Source organism: Mercenaria mercenaria, chromosome 7 (assembly GCF_021730395.1).
Source record: "Mercenaria mercenaria strain notata chromosome 7, MADL_Memer_1, whole genome shotgun sequence".
NCBI classification, from domain to species: Eukaryota; Metazoa; Mollusca; class Bivalvia; order Venerida; family Veneridae; genus Mercenaria; species Mercenaria mercenaria.
In genome coordinates, this window is record NC_069367.1 from 72,365,923 (window position 1) to 72,384,392 (window position 18,470).

Sequence of the window (18,470 nt, forward strand, 5' to 3'; positions counted from 1 at the left end):
CTGTTCATTTCTTATGTTTGAAGCCAGTGTGAGACTGCCTATTGGAAAAGAAAAAACAACGGCAATTAAGGGACATATTTATTGACATGAACCTTAGTTTTGTCGAAATATCTTTTAATTTTGTACTCGTATAATTATTCCATTTCATTTTATGCTATTTTTTTATGAAATACTGAGATTTTAGTGAAAAAAAAATCTAATAAATTCAAAGAGAATGATACCAAATACTGAAAAATATTTTTCAGTATTCCAGTTGGGACTACATTAAATATATTTCCCCTTTGGGTATCTCAGGCACTGTCATCCATTGTGATAATAACTTAAATAAGAGTAGCTTCGAGTGTATAAACAAAATTCATATTTAAAGCAAGTTTTCCTTAGTTTTCAGCTTCTGCCTCGCCACTATGCGTCGTATATTAACCAGTTAAAAGGAACGAAAATAATATCACAAGTTTAGTATGATTTGGACTTACCAGTAGCTTTATCCGATAATATATTAAAAATGTCTGTTCTGTAAGTCTTCTTGCACTAAAGGGGTAAGTTCACTAATGGTCAAAATTTGCCCAATCTCAGAAACAGATAAATTGCACACATTTGATAGAGCAATATATATTCTGTTCAAATGCCTGACTCATTTCCAGCTGAAAAACATCATAATGGTTGCTATGACAACAATGCTAACTACCTTAAAATCCTGAACAGTGAAAAAATAGCGAAAATTCAGGTTTTCTGGCGAAACAAGGGTTGGATTGAAGCGATGTAAATATTCACATACTGTGAATAGAACTGATCTATTGATGTTTTTGAGAAACTCTACGGTTAGTCTATTTGAAAGAAGACGTACATGATATTTTTTAAGTATTAATGTATTTGAAATTACAGGGCAAAATAGTAGGGTTAGTGAACTTACTCCTTTGAAGATTTTCGGGCAAGTTCATGTACAACCCAACAAAAACTGTCATTGACATAATAAATCACAACAGTATATTGCCAGGCATGTAAACAAACAACCCATTTTCTTATTTAGTGCACATGCAGCTGTCATTTTCTCCAGCTGTCCGATTCCAACTACGCTTTCAGTGAAACATTATCCTCATCCGCCATACCCTTGTAAACAAAGAAAGTTTCCTTGTACACACTTAAATAAAAAGAACAGAATCACTTTACCCTTGCCATGAATTAAAATAAATCCAGTTTTTTGTTTTTAAAATGTCACAAAATTTCTTTTCTCCCACTGCCACTCGTGAGAATACTACTGCTTATATCGTGCATGTGTTAACACAATTAACAGCATCACGAGAAACCCGGGCTAACGAAAGTCCAATATTACGAAGGCGAGAAACCCGAGAAAAACGCAATCGTGCATTATGAGAAAAACGTGCGTAAAATAGTCATGAGTATTTCATTATCATAATTATAGCAACTGTTATTAAATACGGTAAAGTGAATAAAAACAGAATTAATTTAAGAATATTTTACGTCAATAGTTTATACATAATCTTTTATTGGTTATGTCATAAAAACAATGTTTTAAGTAAGATATAAGCTTCAAACGATCCAATATGTGAAATACTGGACGGTCCTTAGCGCTAACGTGCTTCGGACAGTCCAGTAGTTTACATATTGGATCGTTTTCGTCTTATATCCTACACGTAAATACGTTTGATGAAGAGTTTATACATTTAAAGTAAATATCTGAAGATATAATATTTTAGCGAAAGATGACCATTGGATATCTTTAAAAGGCGTATAATGAATTTCAAACAATTTTAGTAATTTCATGTGTAATGAATTTCTGTGCTTACATTTTAAGCTCGTCCGTCGGTGTCAGCTTTATACTTTAACATCTCCTCTAAAACTATTGGTCACCAAACTTTGTCTGCAGCATCCTTATAATGTCCTTCTTCAGATTTGTTCAGATTATTTCACTTGACTAATTTTAGGGGCCACCAGAGCGGAAAATAGAAAAAACCTTTAAACGACTTGTTCTCAAGAACAACTTGTTGGATCAACACTAAACTTGGTCTGTAGCTTTCTTATAAGGGCTTCTCTCAGACTTGTTGAAATGGTTTCACTTGACTGAATTTAGGGGCCACCACAGCGAAAAATAGAGAAAAAACAACTTTTAAATGACTTCTTCTCATGCACCGCTTGATTGATTATCACTAAACTTGGCTTGAAGCATTCTTGTAAGATTCTCTTCCAGATTTGTTCTAATGGTTCCACGGAGCCACCAGAGCGAAAACTAGAAAAAAAGCTTTAAACGATTTTTCGTATGAAACACTTGATGGATCATCGCTAGACTTTGTCTGTAGCATTCTTGTAAGGTCCTCTTTCAGATTTGTTGAAATCGTTCCGCTTTACTGATTTAGGGACCAACAGAATCAGAATAAGAAAACCCTTCAAATGCCTTTTTCTCTGGAACTACTTGAAAGATCATCATCAAACTTGGTCTGTAGGATCCTAGTAAGGTATTCTCAATTTCGTTATAATTTGAAAAAAAAAGAAAAGAAATGTAACATTATAATTATGAATTGATGTCTGATTGATAAAAAATAATTATAAAGTGATATCTGATCAAAAACAGCCCACATAAATAAAAATGTTTTTTATAAAATTCTAGTTTTGCCTTTACATTTTTCCCATTCAAATGTCATGATATTTCTTTAAATGCAGGGCTGTTTACATGTATTGCTCTACAATCTTCAAGCCAATACACCTTAAAAGTGCATAGTATTAAAAAAAGAAAGAGGGGCTAGTTCAAAGCAAATGGCAATAAAAGAAGTAACCTAACCTGACCTGACTGGCACTTTCACTGATAAAGACATGTAGGCCTCCTGGTTAAGTGAAAGTACTGTATCTCAATAGTTAATGACCATTGTAATAATGAAGATAATTGCAGATAAGCATTTATTTGTTCATAGGGATGCTGATAGATCATTTTGCCAGGAATTAACTATGAAAATTTTGCAATGTAAAATGTGGACTAGATTTTTGTACATTTTTAGCTCACCAGAGCACGAAGTGCTCAAGGTGAGCTATTGTGACCGGTCATTGTCCGGCGCCCGTCGTGCGTCGTCCGTCAACATTTGTCTTGTGAACACTCTAGAGGCCACAGTAGTGATCCAATCTTTATGAAACTTGGTCAGAATGTTAGTCTTGATGATCTCTATGTCGCCAGATCAAAGGAAAAGCTTGTGAACACTATAGAAGCCTCAGTTGTGACCAAGTATTTATGAAGCTTTGTCAAAATGTTTGCCTTGATGATCTGTAAATCAGTTTTGAAACTGGGTCATGTGGGGTCAAATACTAGGTCAGTAGGCCAGATCAAAGGAAAAGCTTGTGAACACTCTAGAGCCATAGTTGTGATCCAATATTTATGAAACTTGGTCAGAATGTTTGTCTTGATGATTTCTAGGCCAAGTTCGAATCTAGGTCATGTGGGGTCAAAACTAGGTCATCCGGTCAAATCAAAGGAAAAGCTTGTGAACACCCCAGAGGCCACAGTAGTGACCCAATCTTTATGAAACTTAGCCAGAACGTTTATCTTGATGATTTCTTATCATGTTCGAAACTGGGTTCTGTGGGTTAAAAAATAGGTCAGTAGGCAAAGCAAAGGAAAAGCTTGTGAACACTCAAGAGGTCACAGTTGTGACTCAATCTTTGTGCAAATTGGTCAGAATGTATTTCTTGATGATCTCTAGGTCTAGTTTGAATCTGGGTCATGTGGGGTCAAAAACTAGGTCAGTGTGCGAAATCAAAGGAAAACCATGTGAACACTCTAGAGGCCTCAGTTGTGACCCAATATTTATGAAACTTTGTCATGATGTTTGTCTTGATGACCTCTACGTCAGTTTTGAAACTGGTCATGTGGGGTCAAAAACTATGTCAGTAGGCCAGATCAAAGGAAAAGCTGGTGAACACTCTATAGGCCACAGGTGTGATTCAGTCTTTATGAAACTTGGTCAGAATGTTTGACTTGATGATCTCTAGCAATTCAAACTGGTCACATGTTGGGTCAAAGAACTATTTGTCAACATGGTCATGATTGGGGTCAAAAACTAGTCAGTAGGCAGATCAAAGGAAAAGCTTGTGAACACTCTATAAGGCTTATGTGATTCAATCTTTATGAAACTTGGTCGAATGTTGCCTTGGACTTAGGTCAAAGTTTAATTGGCTTTAGGTCAAAAACTAGGTCACATGGTCAAATCAAAGGAAAAGTTTGTGAACACTCTAAAGGCAACAGTTGTAACTCAATTTTTATGAAACATAACCAGAATGTTTGTCTTGATGATTTCTTGGTCAAGTTTGAAACTGGGTCATATATGGTCAAAAGCTAGGTCACCTGGTCAAATCAAAAGAAAAGCTTGTGAACACTCTGGAGGTCGCAGTTGTGACCCTATCTTCATGAAACTTGTTCAGAATGTTTGTCTTGATGATCTCTAGGTAAAATTCGAAACTAGGTCTCAAGGCCAGATCAAAGGAAAATTTTGTCAACACTCTAGAGACCACAATCTATGTTTAAAACTCATAAGAATTAGTCAGAATGTTTGCCTTGATAATTGACAGGTCAAGTTCGAAACTGGATCATATGGGGTCAAAAACGAGGTCACCCGGTCAAATCAAGCTTGTGAACGCTCTAGAGGCCACAGTAATGACCCAATCTTAATGAAACTTGGTCAGAATGTTTATCTTGATGATTTCTAGGTCTGTTTTGAATCTGGGTCATGTGAGGTCAAAAACTAGGTCAGTGCGCCAGATCAAAGGAAAAGCTTGTGAACACTATATAATCCACAGTTGTGACCCAATATTTATGAAGCTTTGTGAAAATGTTTGCCTTGATGATCTCTAGGTCAGTTTTGAAACTGGTCATGTGGGGTCAAAAACTAGGTCAGTAGGCGAGATCAAAGGAAAAGCTTGTGAACACTCTATAAGCCTTAGTTGTGATTCAATCTTTATGAAACTTGGTCGGAATGTTGGCCTTGATGATCTCTAGGTAAAGTTTAAATCTGGGCCATTTATGGTCAAAAACTAGGTCACATGGTCAAATCAAATGAAAAGCTTGTGAACACTCTAAAAGCAACAGATGTAACTCAATCTTTATTTAACATATTCAGAATGTTTGTCTTGATGATTTCTAGGTCAGTTTAGAAACTGGGTCATGTATGGTCAAAAACTAGGTCACCTGGTCAAATCATAAGAAAAGCTTGTGAACATTCTACAGCTCGCAGTTGTGACCCAATCTTTATGAAACTTGGTTAGAATGTTTGTCTTGATGATTTCTTGGTCAAGTTTGAAACTGGGTCATATATGGTCAAAAGCTAGGTCACCTAGTAGAAACGCTTGTGAACACTCTAGAGGTCGCAGTTGTGACCCTATCTTCATGAATTTTGGTTGAAATGTTTGTCTTGATAATTTCTAGGTCAAGTTGGAAACTTGGTTATGTTGGGTCAAAAACTAGGACACTAGGCCAGATCAAAGGAAAATTTTGTCAAAAATCTAGAGACCACAATTTAAGTTTGAAACTCATAAGAATTAGTCAGAATGTTTGTCTTAATAATTTACAGGTCCATTTCGATTCTGGGTCATATTGGGTCAAAAACGAGGTCACCCGGTCAAATCAAAGGAAAAGCTTGTGAACACTCTAGAGGCCACAGTAGTGACCCAATCTTTATGAAACTTGGTCAGAATGTTTATCTTGATGATTTCTAGGTCAGGTTCGAATCTGTGTCATGTAAGGTCAACACTAGGTCAGTGCGCCAGATCAAAGGAAAAGCTTGTGAACACTATAGAGGCCACAGTTGTGACCCAATATTTATAAAGCTTTGTCAGAATATTTGCCTTGATGATTTCGAGGACAGTTTTGAAAGTGGGTCATGTGGGATAAAAAACTAGGCCAGTAGGCGAGATCAAAGGAAAAGCTTGTGAACACTCTATAAGCCTTAGTTGTGATTCAGTCTTTATGAAATTTAGTCAGAATGTTTGACTTGATGATCTCTAGGTAAGTTCAAATCTGGGCCATTAATGATAAAAAACTAGGTCACATGGCCAAATCAAAGGAAAATCCTGTGAACACTCTAAAGGCAACAGTTGTGACTCAATCTTAATGACAATAATCAGAATGTTTGTCTTGATGATGTCTAGGTCAATTTAGAAACTTGGTCATGTATGGTCAAAAACTAGGTCACCTGGTCAAATTATAAGAAAAGCTTGTGAACACTCTAGAGCTCGCACTTGTGACCCATTCTTTATGAAGCTTGGACAGAATGTTTGTCTTGATGATTTCTAGGTCAAGTTTGAAACTGGGTCATGAGGGGTCAAAACCTAGGTCACTAACCCAGATCAAATGAAAATTTTGTCAGTACTCTAGAGACCACGATTTATGTTTGAAACTCATGAGAATTAGTCAGAATGTTTGTATGGTAATCCATAGGTCAAGTTCGATTCTGGGTCATGTGAGGTCAAGAACTAGGTCACACTGTCATATCAAAGAAAAAGCTTGTGAACACTCCAGTTCCCACAGTTGTGACCCAATCTTTATGAAACTTGACCAGAATGTTTATCTTGATGATTTCTATGTCAATTTCAAAACTGGATCATGTTGGGTCAAAAACTACGTCAGTAGGCCAGAGCAAAGGAAAAGCTTTTGAAAACTCAAGAGGCCACAGTTGTTTCTCTATCTTTATGAAACTTGGTCAGAATGTCTGACTTGATTATCTATAGGTCAAGTTTGAAACTGGGTCATGTGGGGTCAAAAACTAGGTCAGTGCGCCAGATCAAAGGAAAAGCTTGTGAAAGCTATAGAGGCCACAGTTGTGACCCAATATTTATGAAACTTTGTCAGAATGTTTACCTTGATGATCTCTAGGTCAGTTTTGAAACTAGATCATGTGGGGTCAAAAACTAGGCCGGAACCTCGATTCAAAGGAAAAGCTTGTGAACACCCTATAGGCCACAGTTGTGACTCAATCTTTATGAAACTTGGTCAGAATGTTTGACTTGATAATCTCTAGGTCAAGTTCAGATCTGTTTTATGTGGGGGTCAAAAAACTAAGTCACATGGTCAAATCAAATAAAAAGCTTGAGAACACGTAAAGGCAACAGCTGTGACTCAATTTTTCTGGAACGTAGTCCGAATGTTTGTCTTGATGATTTCTAGGTCAAGTTTGAGACTGGGTCATGTATGGTAAAAACTAGTTCACCTGGTCAAATCAAAAGAAAAGCTTGTGAACACTATGGGGGTAGCAGTTGTGACCCAACCTTTATAAAACTTGGTCAGAAGGTTTGTCTTGATGATCTCTAGGTAAGAGTCGAAACTTGGTCATGTATGGTCAAAAACTAGGCCAGTAAGCCAGAACACGTAAAGGCAACAGCTGTGACTCAATTTTTCTGGAACGTATTCCGAATGTTTGTCTTGATGATTTCTAGGTCATGTTTGAAACTGGGTCATGTATGGTAAAAACTAGTTCACCTGGTCAAATCAAAAGAAAAGCTTGTGAACACTATGGGGGTCGCACTTGTGACCCAACCTTTATAAAACTTGGTCAGAAGGTTTGTCTTGATGATCTCTAGGTAAGAGTCGAAACTTGGTCATGTATGGTCAAAAACTAGGCCAGTAAGCCAGAACACGTAAAGGCAACAGCTGTGACTCAATTTTTCTGGAACGTATTCCGAATGTTTGTCTTGATGATTTCTAGGTCATGTTTGAAACTGGGTCATGTATGGTAAAAACTAGTTCACCTGGTCAAATCAAAAGAAAAGCTTGTGAACACTATGGGGGTCGCACTTGTGACCCAACCTTTATAAAACTTGGTCAGAAGGTTTGTCTTGATGATCTCTAGGTCAGAATCGAAACTTGGTCATGTATGGTCAAAAACTAGGCCAGTAAGCTAGATCAACTCTGGTGAGCAATATAGGGCCATCAAGGCCCTCTTGTTATACAAGATAGAAAGGTTATATGTGACAAGTGGAATTATTACTTTTGATAGTTTTATAAAGTAACATTCTTTTTTCCAGTAATGCTTTTCAAATTTTCAGATGGTTTCAGTTATTAAGACTTTTCTAGTGTCAAGTCCGTTTGAAAATTGCTTTCTCTTAAAAGCATACTTAAAATAAACTACTTGCCTGAATGTTTATCTGGGTCATGTAGGGTCAAAAGCTAGGTCACCAGGTCAAATCAAAGAATAAGCTTGTTTACACTCGAGAGGCCACGTTTTTTTTGGTCCAATCTTAATAAAAATTGGTCAGAATATTAGTCTCTATGAAACCACTAGGGAAAACATGTTTACACTGTTATTGTGTGTTACTCAGGTGAGCGACTTAGGGCCGTCTTGGCCCACTGTTTCATACTACATTACAATTGAAGAACTTCACGTGTTAAATTTAAAAAATTGATCAACGATATAGGGTCATCATGGCCCTCTTGTTTGCGATGTATGAGTATGACTGTAATTGCTGTGCTTAGTGCTTCCGGATATTTACCTTTTAATTTTCTTATATCAGTAAAACGTGGCTCCAGAGAGAGCCGAAAATGTTGCAAGATAAATAAAAAAATTCAATGATTTAGGATCTCCGTTGAAGATGCTTTATGAAAAATTAAGAAATATAAACCGACTTATATTTTTATCTGCTGAATTTTCTAGGAATATTCTGAAAAACCAGAGTTTAATCGAATTCTACATTGTAGAAATAATTTCGATCAAAACGTTCAGTACTAGTCTACCTTAAAATCAATTAACCGATGAAGCTACATTGTACGTCATGTCAAAGAAATTATACTGTAGAACAAGCTATAGCATGCTAAGCTCTATGTGCAGATGCGACATGATGATGTTAATTAAGAAAAATATCATCATTGGATTTTTCATTAGTTATACTGCTATTGATTTACATGATATGCTCTTTTCATTAATATAAGATGTGGTACTTTATGATTGATTTGCACTCGTAGTCGCTGCTGCAAGCAGAACGAACGTTATTGATGTATCAGATAAATAAGCATATATATTTGTAATATACTTTTTATTGTCATTGCAGCCCTTCTGTTAGTAGAGTCTAAAAGTAGAACCTTTTGCAAAAGATATACTAGAGATTGTTTTACATCGAAAAGTATGTCTGCCACTTGCATGCTGAAATTGCAAAATGCCACACATTAAGCCAAAATTAGGACATAACCCCCGGGAAATCACTGAACCATAACATTCCAACGACATATACAAGTTAGCCTGAGAGTCCAGTCTGAAAATTTCTAACATTTTTTATATCTGCAAATATCAGAAACTTTATGAACGCCAATTAACTCTAATAAGCACAAATTAAGTGGGATCTTTAATGCTAGATATTAGGTATGAATTCTTCTGACAACGTACGAATATTATCAACGGCTTCCCAGCTTATATACAAATCGGCTTTGCACAGATAACACCTGGAAAATTTGGTGGAATTTAAAACCAGTGGTACTGGAGAAATAGCACAGATCAAAGAATTTGAAAAATCAAGAGTCATGACCAGTATGATTTTAATCGGAACGTGACGATAATATGCACAACTTCTATTCACACTAAACACTCGTGATGTATGGTGAAATTCAGTCTAATTGCATACAGAATATAGTGTAACACTGTAAAATATGACAAATCAATGATGATGGTTAAAATATCTGAACCGGTGGAAAACCTCTCAATGATAAAAGAGAAGTGGCCAAACCCTCAAAGTAATTTGACAAAAATAATCCTCTTTCAATGGAAAGTATGTTCAATAGATTAGATAGAACTGTACGAAATCTCTTTTTCATGATTATAATGTTATTATTAATTCGCAAAAAGATGATAATATTTATTAATTTCGACGCATTATAATGGAAATGGTATGCATTGCGTATAACATTAACTGTGGCTTTATGTCATAAAATTGTAAAACTGATATTAACGAAAAGTTGATCTGACTTGCAGATGCTCTAGAGGCCTTAATGATGCATGATGAGCCATAAATTGTTCTTTAATGTAATTTTCAATTCACACTGACGGTACCGTGGTAGTACTAGTATTGCCAAATATTATTTAACTGCAACTCATAAACCAACATAGGGTTGCACGTGATGTTACCAACTTTAACCTGTTTATCGTTCCAACTTTAGAAGACATAATTATGAATGTGTTTACAAAACATAATGATAGTCTAGTACGGCCTTTCATAACTTACACTTGTATCGATATTATTCAGTGCAGAGTCATACGGTTCTTTCTTGGCACTGGTAATTATACACCTAACAATGCCCTTTATGGGGAGCCCTCATGTGAAACAATAGAATTCTGTAGCCAATCAGTGACATCGTGTAACATCAATGGATATTCACAGCATTAACTTTACGATGTTTATTTCATGCCGATGTAAGAAGTACGATTGTCAAACACTATTGTTGTGTTGCAATCACTAGTTTTGTGCACAATTTCATCAACATAAGGGTTTTGCAAGGTATTGTTGTTGTTTTATTAGTGTACGGAGGTCTAGTATGAGCTAGTCGAGGAAGAAATGAGTTACCTACTTGGAGACAGTTCAAACAAAATTCGGAAACGGAATAATTGTTTAAATCACTATATTTCTGCCAAACATAGATTTTCTATAATTGCTAAATTTAGGTTTGGGGTTGCTCCCGTTCGTTTAGAAACTGGAGGGTACGTAAACATTCCACAAAGTCAGCATGTTTGCCCAATATGTAAAATGTTTCATGAGAATGAATTACATGTTTTGCTAAATGCAAGGCTTATCAAGATTTGAGAGTTGCACTCAATGCTAAAGCTATTGATATCAAATTATATGATAACATCAATTATAATAACCAGGAGAAACTGAAAAGTGTGCTTTCCATCATGAATATACTTAATGTTTCTGCCAAAAACTGATGTATGGTTTTAACAACTAGGAATAATTTGCAGAACAAATAAATAAAGAAATGTCTAATTTTAAAATGGTTGGAAAATTGCCATTTGAAATTATGGTGCTCTATATAACAGTGTTTTGATTTTGGTTTTGTAAGGTTCACTAATTTGCAATGACTTCTAATATGAATGTTGGTTACTACTTAATGATGTTCTAGGCAATACTACCATGTGATAATTATACTTTTGGCAGGTACAAGTTCTTCAGTCATTCTTAATATTGCCCTTCTTTTAAGACTTTTTACAACCCGGTATTATATAGGCTTGGCCGATTTATTATAGAGATTTAATGTGTTTGTTCGTTTTTATTTGCTTCTAAAAACAAAGAAAAATATCAAACAGGGAGTGCCACGCACCAAAAGCGCAGCCTCCTCAAAACGAACCCCCAGCACGCAAACGCGTGCACCACACACACACTCAAAGCTTAATATCAACAAAAAACACAATATCAATAACCAGCGAGAACACGAAATCTCACATCATGAATATACTTAAGTCTGCCAAAAATAAGGAACAATAGAACATTAGCAAACAAATAATAAAAGTCAATTAAAAGGAGCAAAAGAACATAAATAGGGAAACACGTGGATTCGTTTGGAAACTATTGCATGCTAAAAATGTACTACTATGGGGCATATACCGGTTTTATGGTGCGCAGGCCAATTCTCATACACCCTTCTTTGTTCCAATAAGCTTGGGATAGTTATAGAATTTAATGTTTATCCGTCTTCATTTGAATCTAAAACAATGTTATTAATCAGAAATGTATAATCTGTTAATTCCAGTATAGAAACATTGTTTCATACCCGTTTTTATCAGTGTAGTATTTCAGTTTATCATCAATATTTGACGGTATTTCTTCTAATTAACTGATTAACAGGGGCGTTTTAGTTAGTATAAAATACTTGCCTGTGTTGTTTCTATGTATTTAATTAAAGTACATGATGATATGTATGTGATGCCATATTGTCTCTTTTAACTCTTCATAGAATGGCAATGTACTTTTGTGTATGCTATTATATATAGTTTTAATTCTAAAATAATTATGTATATTGATTAAACATTGATGAACAATAAAATTCTTAAATAAATGTACAGTCTTTTGATGTCACGAGTAACGCAATTAAAACTGCATCAACCGGAATAGGAAGTGACACGGCAAGAAGTAATTATCGCAACCTTCGGTTGCTTATTTCCGTATAAAACTTTATGCTGCAATGGGATTTTATGAACCAGTCTCTCGTTCATCGTTCAGAGAATCACAGCCACTTTTACGATATTGTTGCCGCGGGAGTTTCATTCAAAGAATCTAGACTTCAAAAGATTAAAGTGTGCCATCAATTGCTGCATGAGAAAATGTTGAGACAGTACACAGACAATATCATCAAGGTACTAGGCATGTTATGGAACACTGAGACAGACCTATCCATGTTTCTGTCTACATTACCAAACGTGAAATACTACAACAGATGTCTAGAAAAATGACCCGCTTGGTCTGTTTATTCCCGTTAACATCCGTGCAAAATTATGGTTCATGTTGAACATAACTAAACCCGGTTGTTCATTTTTTTTTCATATAAAATCCACTTAATTAATAATGATATTTCGTTATTATCTAGAATATCAGGTTTTCAGAGACATTATTCCCTTATTCCCATAAAAACTGTATCCCTACTGTAGAAAAATAAAAAAAGAAAAAAGTTGTGTTACCTCTTACATAAGGTGGCTAAACTTTATTAAATACTTATCTGTGAATTCAACCCTTTCGCTTCTTTCAATGTCCCTTCCATGCCGAATGCGATAGAGTGCTGAACATAAATACATACTAACACACAGAGGAGTAAAATAACACGACGGTATTTAGAAAGGGAACATGGAACGCAAGGCATATTAGGTCTATTTATATTTGGACTACTTGTGACTAGACCTGCGTATGCTTAAAATGATTTGGTAATGATCAATATGATTGAAAAAAAATATTCGAAATGAGCATCCATTCTAAACATATGAATATCAAAATGATTTTGTATTGAGGACCACCTGGAAGAATGAGCACCAAAAACAGATCACCTTAATTTGGAAGTTTCGCATAATACAGCCCTGTATATAGAGGCTATTATTTGCATTTTATTACAATATTCATGCAACTTTGATTCAAGATCGATTTAATAGTAGAGATATCATAAACATGCTACTTTCAATATCATTGAGACATTTGCAATGCTAAAATGTGACAAAAAGCACTTGTTAGATTTTAAAATCGACCAGAATCACTTTTTGATTGATTACAGCCCACCATTTGATGGAATGAATGTATTACCAGCAAAATACCAACTTACTCATCCTGTTATATCATTAAAGACAACTACCTGCAGGAAGGTGAGTGCTGTGATACTTATCTACATTGTATATTAAAATACTGGATTCCCTCTATCTGCTAGCGAGTTCAAGCCATCCTCCGCAAACACGTCATTTGCCGGAAAAAAAATAAAGGAAAACTATACAACGCCGAATATCATCCACTAATTTCCTAAATATAGAGTCGACAATGCTCTACCACTCTTAAGTACAGGAGTCGACTTCAGATTGTTTAGATGTCTATTTACCTGTACATCCAACAGAGCCGTTGACTTAAAAGCTTCACTTGACTTTTAGGAAAGTCATTTTCCTAAGCGTTCAGGAGAATGATGTAATGTTAACAGTTGTATATAGAATGTCTAGAGTGCAATGCCTTTGTCGGTATTACTTTACACAAGTCAGTGAACGAGGATAACAACATAGAGCTATATTGTAGCAAATTTTACAGAATTAACATAACAAAAGAGAAATGCGAAAAGCTACGTCCAATCAGTTAGGTTATTGTATTAGGAATAAAACCTCTGACAAAGGCTGGATATATACTTCAAGTTTCGTAAGCAAAGAAAATACGTATTTTCCTTCAAAATATGAACATGTTGTCTTATTACAAATTTACTTGCTGGAAACATGCTTTCTTAAAATTACAAGACATAGCTGCAGAATGATTTGTCAGTCATTCTAGTGATAACTGTAGATAACTTCCCCGTGAACTTATACTCGTACCCTAACACTGATCGGTTACTATGTTTCAGTTATTAAATACAAATGGAATGCAGCCGGAAATCCTAGTCTTATAGCGCACAATATAAAATTTTGTTTATCTGTCTTAATGTTCATGCCAACGATTCAGTTGCTTTCGAAATGTTAACAGTTTTCTTATATAAATATCGACGCTTAATTATATGCTGGTCTTTACAACATTACTAACAATTAAAGGCATTTAATGTGGAAACTGATGCTTCATATTCATGTATTATTTGCGTATGTCTTTATGTTGGTTTGTGTAAGTAAATCCGATGAGTTTTAATTCATATTATTTTTACTATCATAGTTTGATTTTGATAAAAACGTATAGCTGATTTGAACCACAGACACAACGTCAATTACACTGACAGAATAAACAACATGGTAAGGAATAATATGATATTATACATTACTATACATTTTTAAACAATATTAAATTACAAAGGAACATAAAAAGTCAGTATTATTTATATTGACATTCAAATTTCATATTGGGTTTAATTGGCATTTACGTGGCGCTATTTCAATGGGTGTCGCATTAAAACTACGTTAACGGTGATAATTTTAGAATGAACACAGCCCCAAGTGTAAATATTTTCTTAATAAATAAATGCATAGGTTATGAAAATATTAATTGCTGTAATCATTCGCGGAATAGTAATACTCTCATTTGTGAATATCCTGGACAACCAATTTAATTTGTTGATTTTTAAGTATAAACAAAAACGCAACAATTGAAACAATGGCAAACTCGGTTTTAATCGATTTGTTTAAGCCACATTGACACAAATTTGCTCACAGAGTGTCATACAGATGAATGCATGATTATCAAGTTGAAGTATACATGGTTACATTGACAGGCGAACTTAAAAATAAAATAAATGTGTTTATAGTTTTTTACGTTAACTTTGCATTGTAAGTTGCATGCTTCATCTTCATTACCTTGACACTATAGAAAAACTTAACTAGGCTAATTAACGAATTTCATTTTCTTGACATGCTTGTTTCTTAAAAACAAAATAGCAGTTTGTCTAGCTATTTGAAATTAAAAAGTAAACATCATTAGGTTTGACATATGAATTCAAGCAGTTGTAACTATATTTATTGAAAAAACACTTTTTAAAAAAAAAGCCAACACATGTCTTACAATAAAGTTAAATCGTGGAAAAAATAGCAAAACACATATAGAGAAACTTAGTACAAACTTTGTGAACAACAGGAATTGTTTTCACATAAATGTGTAGCTCGTTTTAATCTTTAAAACTGTTGTAAGTCAAATGAACCATCCTACAGAATGACATTTGTAACGAAAATAGACTGTCGTTAAAATATTTGATCAAACAATTTATGCACATTTTGTAACTCTGGCAGGGACACATAAATGCATCTGTTTTAAGCTGTAATTATAATTATTGATCCTACTGGAAAAGAAATATTCAGGATCTCATGAAGTGTTCTATACGGGAGAGGAGAACGAGCAGGTTTCTTTAGGTTATTAATTATAGACCCTTATAATATGGATACATTTTAGAAATACTTGCACGACTGGAAATATCTTAACGCATTGAAATCTAAACAGTTGCTCTATTGAGCTACAAAGTTGCAGTAACAACTTTTAATAAATGAGATAATTTTTGACGATTTTGTCATAGCTCTTGTACTTAAACCGTAGGGTTCGACTGTATGAATGAAACCAATGATGATCTGTAAAGGCATACTTAACTCGATCTTTTTGAGAGAGACGACGAGTTAATTCATTACAGGCCTTTTTTACGACGATATTTTGTCTTCTTCGCGATTCACATATAGTTTTATAATCCTTTTCGTTCATCCAGTTTTGGCTTAGCGAGTTGATAAAGTATTGTGTATTAGGAACATAAACAGCATCATTGTCTTCTTCTGGTAATTCACCTTTGTAAAAGTAAGGGGAGTTACTCTCGTTTGATTGTTTCAAATTGTATAACTGGTCGGCAGTGATGTTATTATATCGGATAAACTGGGACGTCACAAAAGATGGGCCTGCTATATCTATTTGCTCCATCATGGACTGGTACTGGTGAAGTGTGTTGACTATTTGTTTCAAAAAAGGATGCCTCGGACGACATAATAGTATGGCGTTATTAATCAAATATGGTACATGAACTCGAAACACACTTTGTTCAAATGGCTCAGAGGGAAATATACAGGCATATTTCATAGTTAGATTGTCTAAAGGACGCTTGCATTCTACATCAAGGTCGGCATATAATCCGCCAAATTCATATAAGACAAGATATCTTATTGCATCTGCTCTATTGATAGGGCTTTTGTAATCATCCCACATCTGTAAAAGTGTTGGAAACCTTTCAGCTACAAATTTTCTCGATGCCTCATCTGTCCAAAAATAAAATTTCCACTTTGGATTGTTTTTTACTAGCGTCTTAACATGTTTTCCAAGGTCAGCTGGTATACGCTCATTGCTGTATGTTTGATGTATAATATGAGGTATACGGGGATATTCAGATGATATTGTCGGGAACTCATACGCCACCAGAGGCTCGAAATACATTATAGAAGAAAAATTCACGGTAGTCTCCATTTGTTCTTGTCTATCATTTTCCCTCTTCATGTCGACCAGCTGAACTTTCGTCTTTGAAGGAACGAAAGATAAATGTAGATCTTCTGAAAGTAGAAAGTAAGAAAATATGATAACAGGAACCTATAAAAATAGTGAAATGTGTCAAACTGTCGTTACGTTAGGTATATGTCATAACGAGATTTGAGCAAGGTTTACCATTTAATTTCGATGAAAATATTTCTTATGTTCAAAAGCAACTGATCAATGTAAACTCAACGTATTAATCGTTATTTATAAGAAATACACAAATGTATCACAGACTTATTGAGCAAGTATAAAAATATTCTCATTTGTCTTGCAATGCCTAATTTGTAAAAACTTTTAAGGCGTTAAAACTGTCCATAGTTGACAATTCAGCGATGGGACAAATAACTTTTTCCACAATTAGCATTAAATAATTATGAATATGCACTGACCCATTAAACTTCTGTAACTTTTTATTTACAACAGTCTTATTTTTTTAACCATTTGCTAACGTAATGTTTTATACTATGTTTTATACTATTATCTATATGATGATTGATCTTAATAAGTGGTAAAATTCAATCCTATTTATCAGAAGGGTAACCAGTAACTTAAACAGTGTAACGAGTGATTTACAACATACAGTATCAAATTGTCATAAGATGACGGTGTGAAATTATTAGTTGTGCTAATTGAACATAAACATATACTAATCAAGGTTGTTGCACTCGTTTGTAACATTCACGCAAAGGTTTGTGTAATGAGCTTCGCACCATGCACTACTACATTGTATCTGATCTGACCAAGATTAATTAACCAGTTCTAAGAAAAATACTGCTATAAAATCAAACACAAAGGGCATCGGCTCTAAACGGATGGTGGCAGAATCAGCACTAGGAAGGTTAATATAACTTACAAAGACATACTTGATGGGTTTTTTTCAGACGAATAAGTGAGCATACGTACCCTTTTTCATTCCATTATCACATGATCTCAGTACCTCGTGCAAGTAAAGAATAAGAGCCGTTTGTGCTACAAAAGCAACACACACACAAATAAACAAATATAAAGTTTTATGCTTCATTTCACGAAAATTGAAATGGTTCAGATTAGATCCGTGACACAAAGTTCAAAGCGTGTATTATATTTTTGTAATTGTCGTTAATTTATAATCTTTATACAATCACAGTATGTAAATGTACATAGTATTAAATGGAAAAATTAAATCGTGAAAATGTGCATTCGGTCAGAACATAGATGTAATGCATGCATTTGCAAAATATGAACAAATGTAAGGGAACTATGACAAAGAAATTCATAAACACTGTCCTTTGTTCATAACAAACATGTATTGACAATATATAAAGCATCATGATATAATCGCAAAAGCTGTTGCGCTTTAATCATGATTCTTTCAATTCAATCTGTATTTATACTATACATCGCCAGATTACAGTGTGTATTGCATTAAATCCATGGGAATATACGGCAATACTTTACTAGAGCTTTAAGAAATTAAAGTGTTGTTTTTTTACTTACATTTGTACCGTTTTTAGATAAAGAAGTGATTTTTTTTAAATGTGTGCAATAAAGAAATACTTCTCTTGAAGACCATGGAATATCATAGTAAATGCTGCAATGGCACTTGTCTACAAGAGATGTTCTCAATATATAATGTAACCAGTGTTGTTAAGTCTTATTTATCTTTAGCTATTTTCTGCTGCAAGCCACACTCTAAAACCACAGCCTCCAAAACTGCAATTTGCAGCACGCGGACGTGCACACGACCAACACTCAAACAAACTTACATACGCATAAAGCAAAATACGACGAAACAGGCCAGAAGACAG

At 34.6% G+C, this 18,470-nt stretch overlaps 1 protein-coding gene across 1 annotated transcript; it reads right to left on the bottom strand.

Annotated features, from left to right (window-relative positions):
* Positions 1–14,778: 14,778 nt before the first annotated feature.
* Positions 14,779–17,932, bottom strand: LOC123555316 (uncharacterized). The gene is made up of 2 exons (XM_045345973.2): positions 17,587–17,932; positions 14,779–16,700 (listed from the first exon to the last, which is right to left on the bottom strand). Exons 1-2 carry the CDS (start codon positions 17,702–17,704, stop codon positions 15,655–15,657), a joined length of 1,164 nt encoding a protein of 387 aa, XP_045201908.2. The 5' UTR covers positions 17,705–17,932; the 3' UTR covers positions 14,779–15,654.
* Between the last annotated feature and the right edge of the window lie 538 nt (positions 17,933–18,470).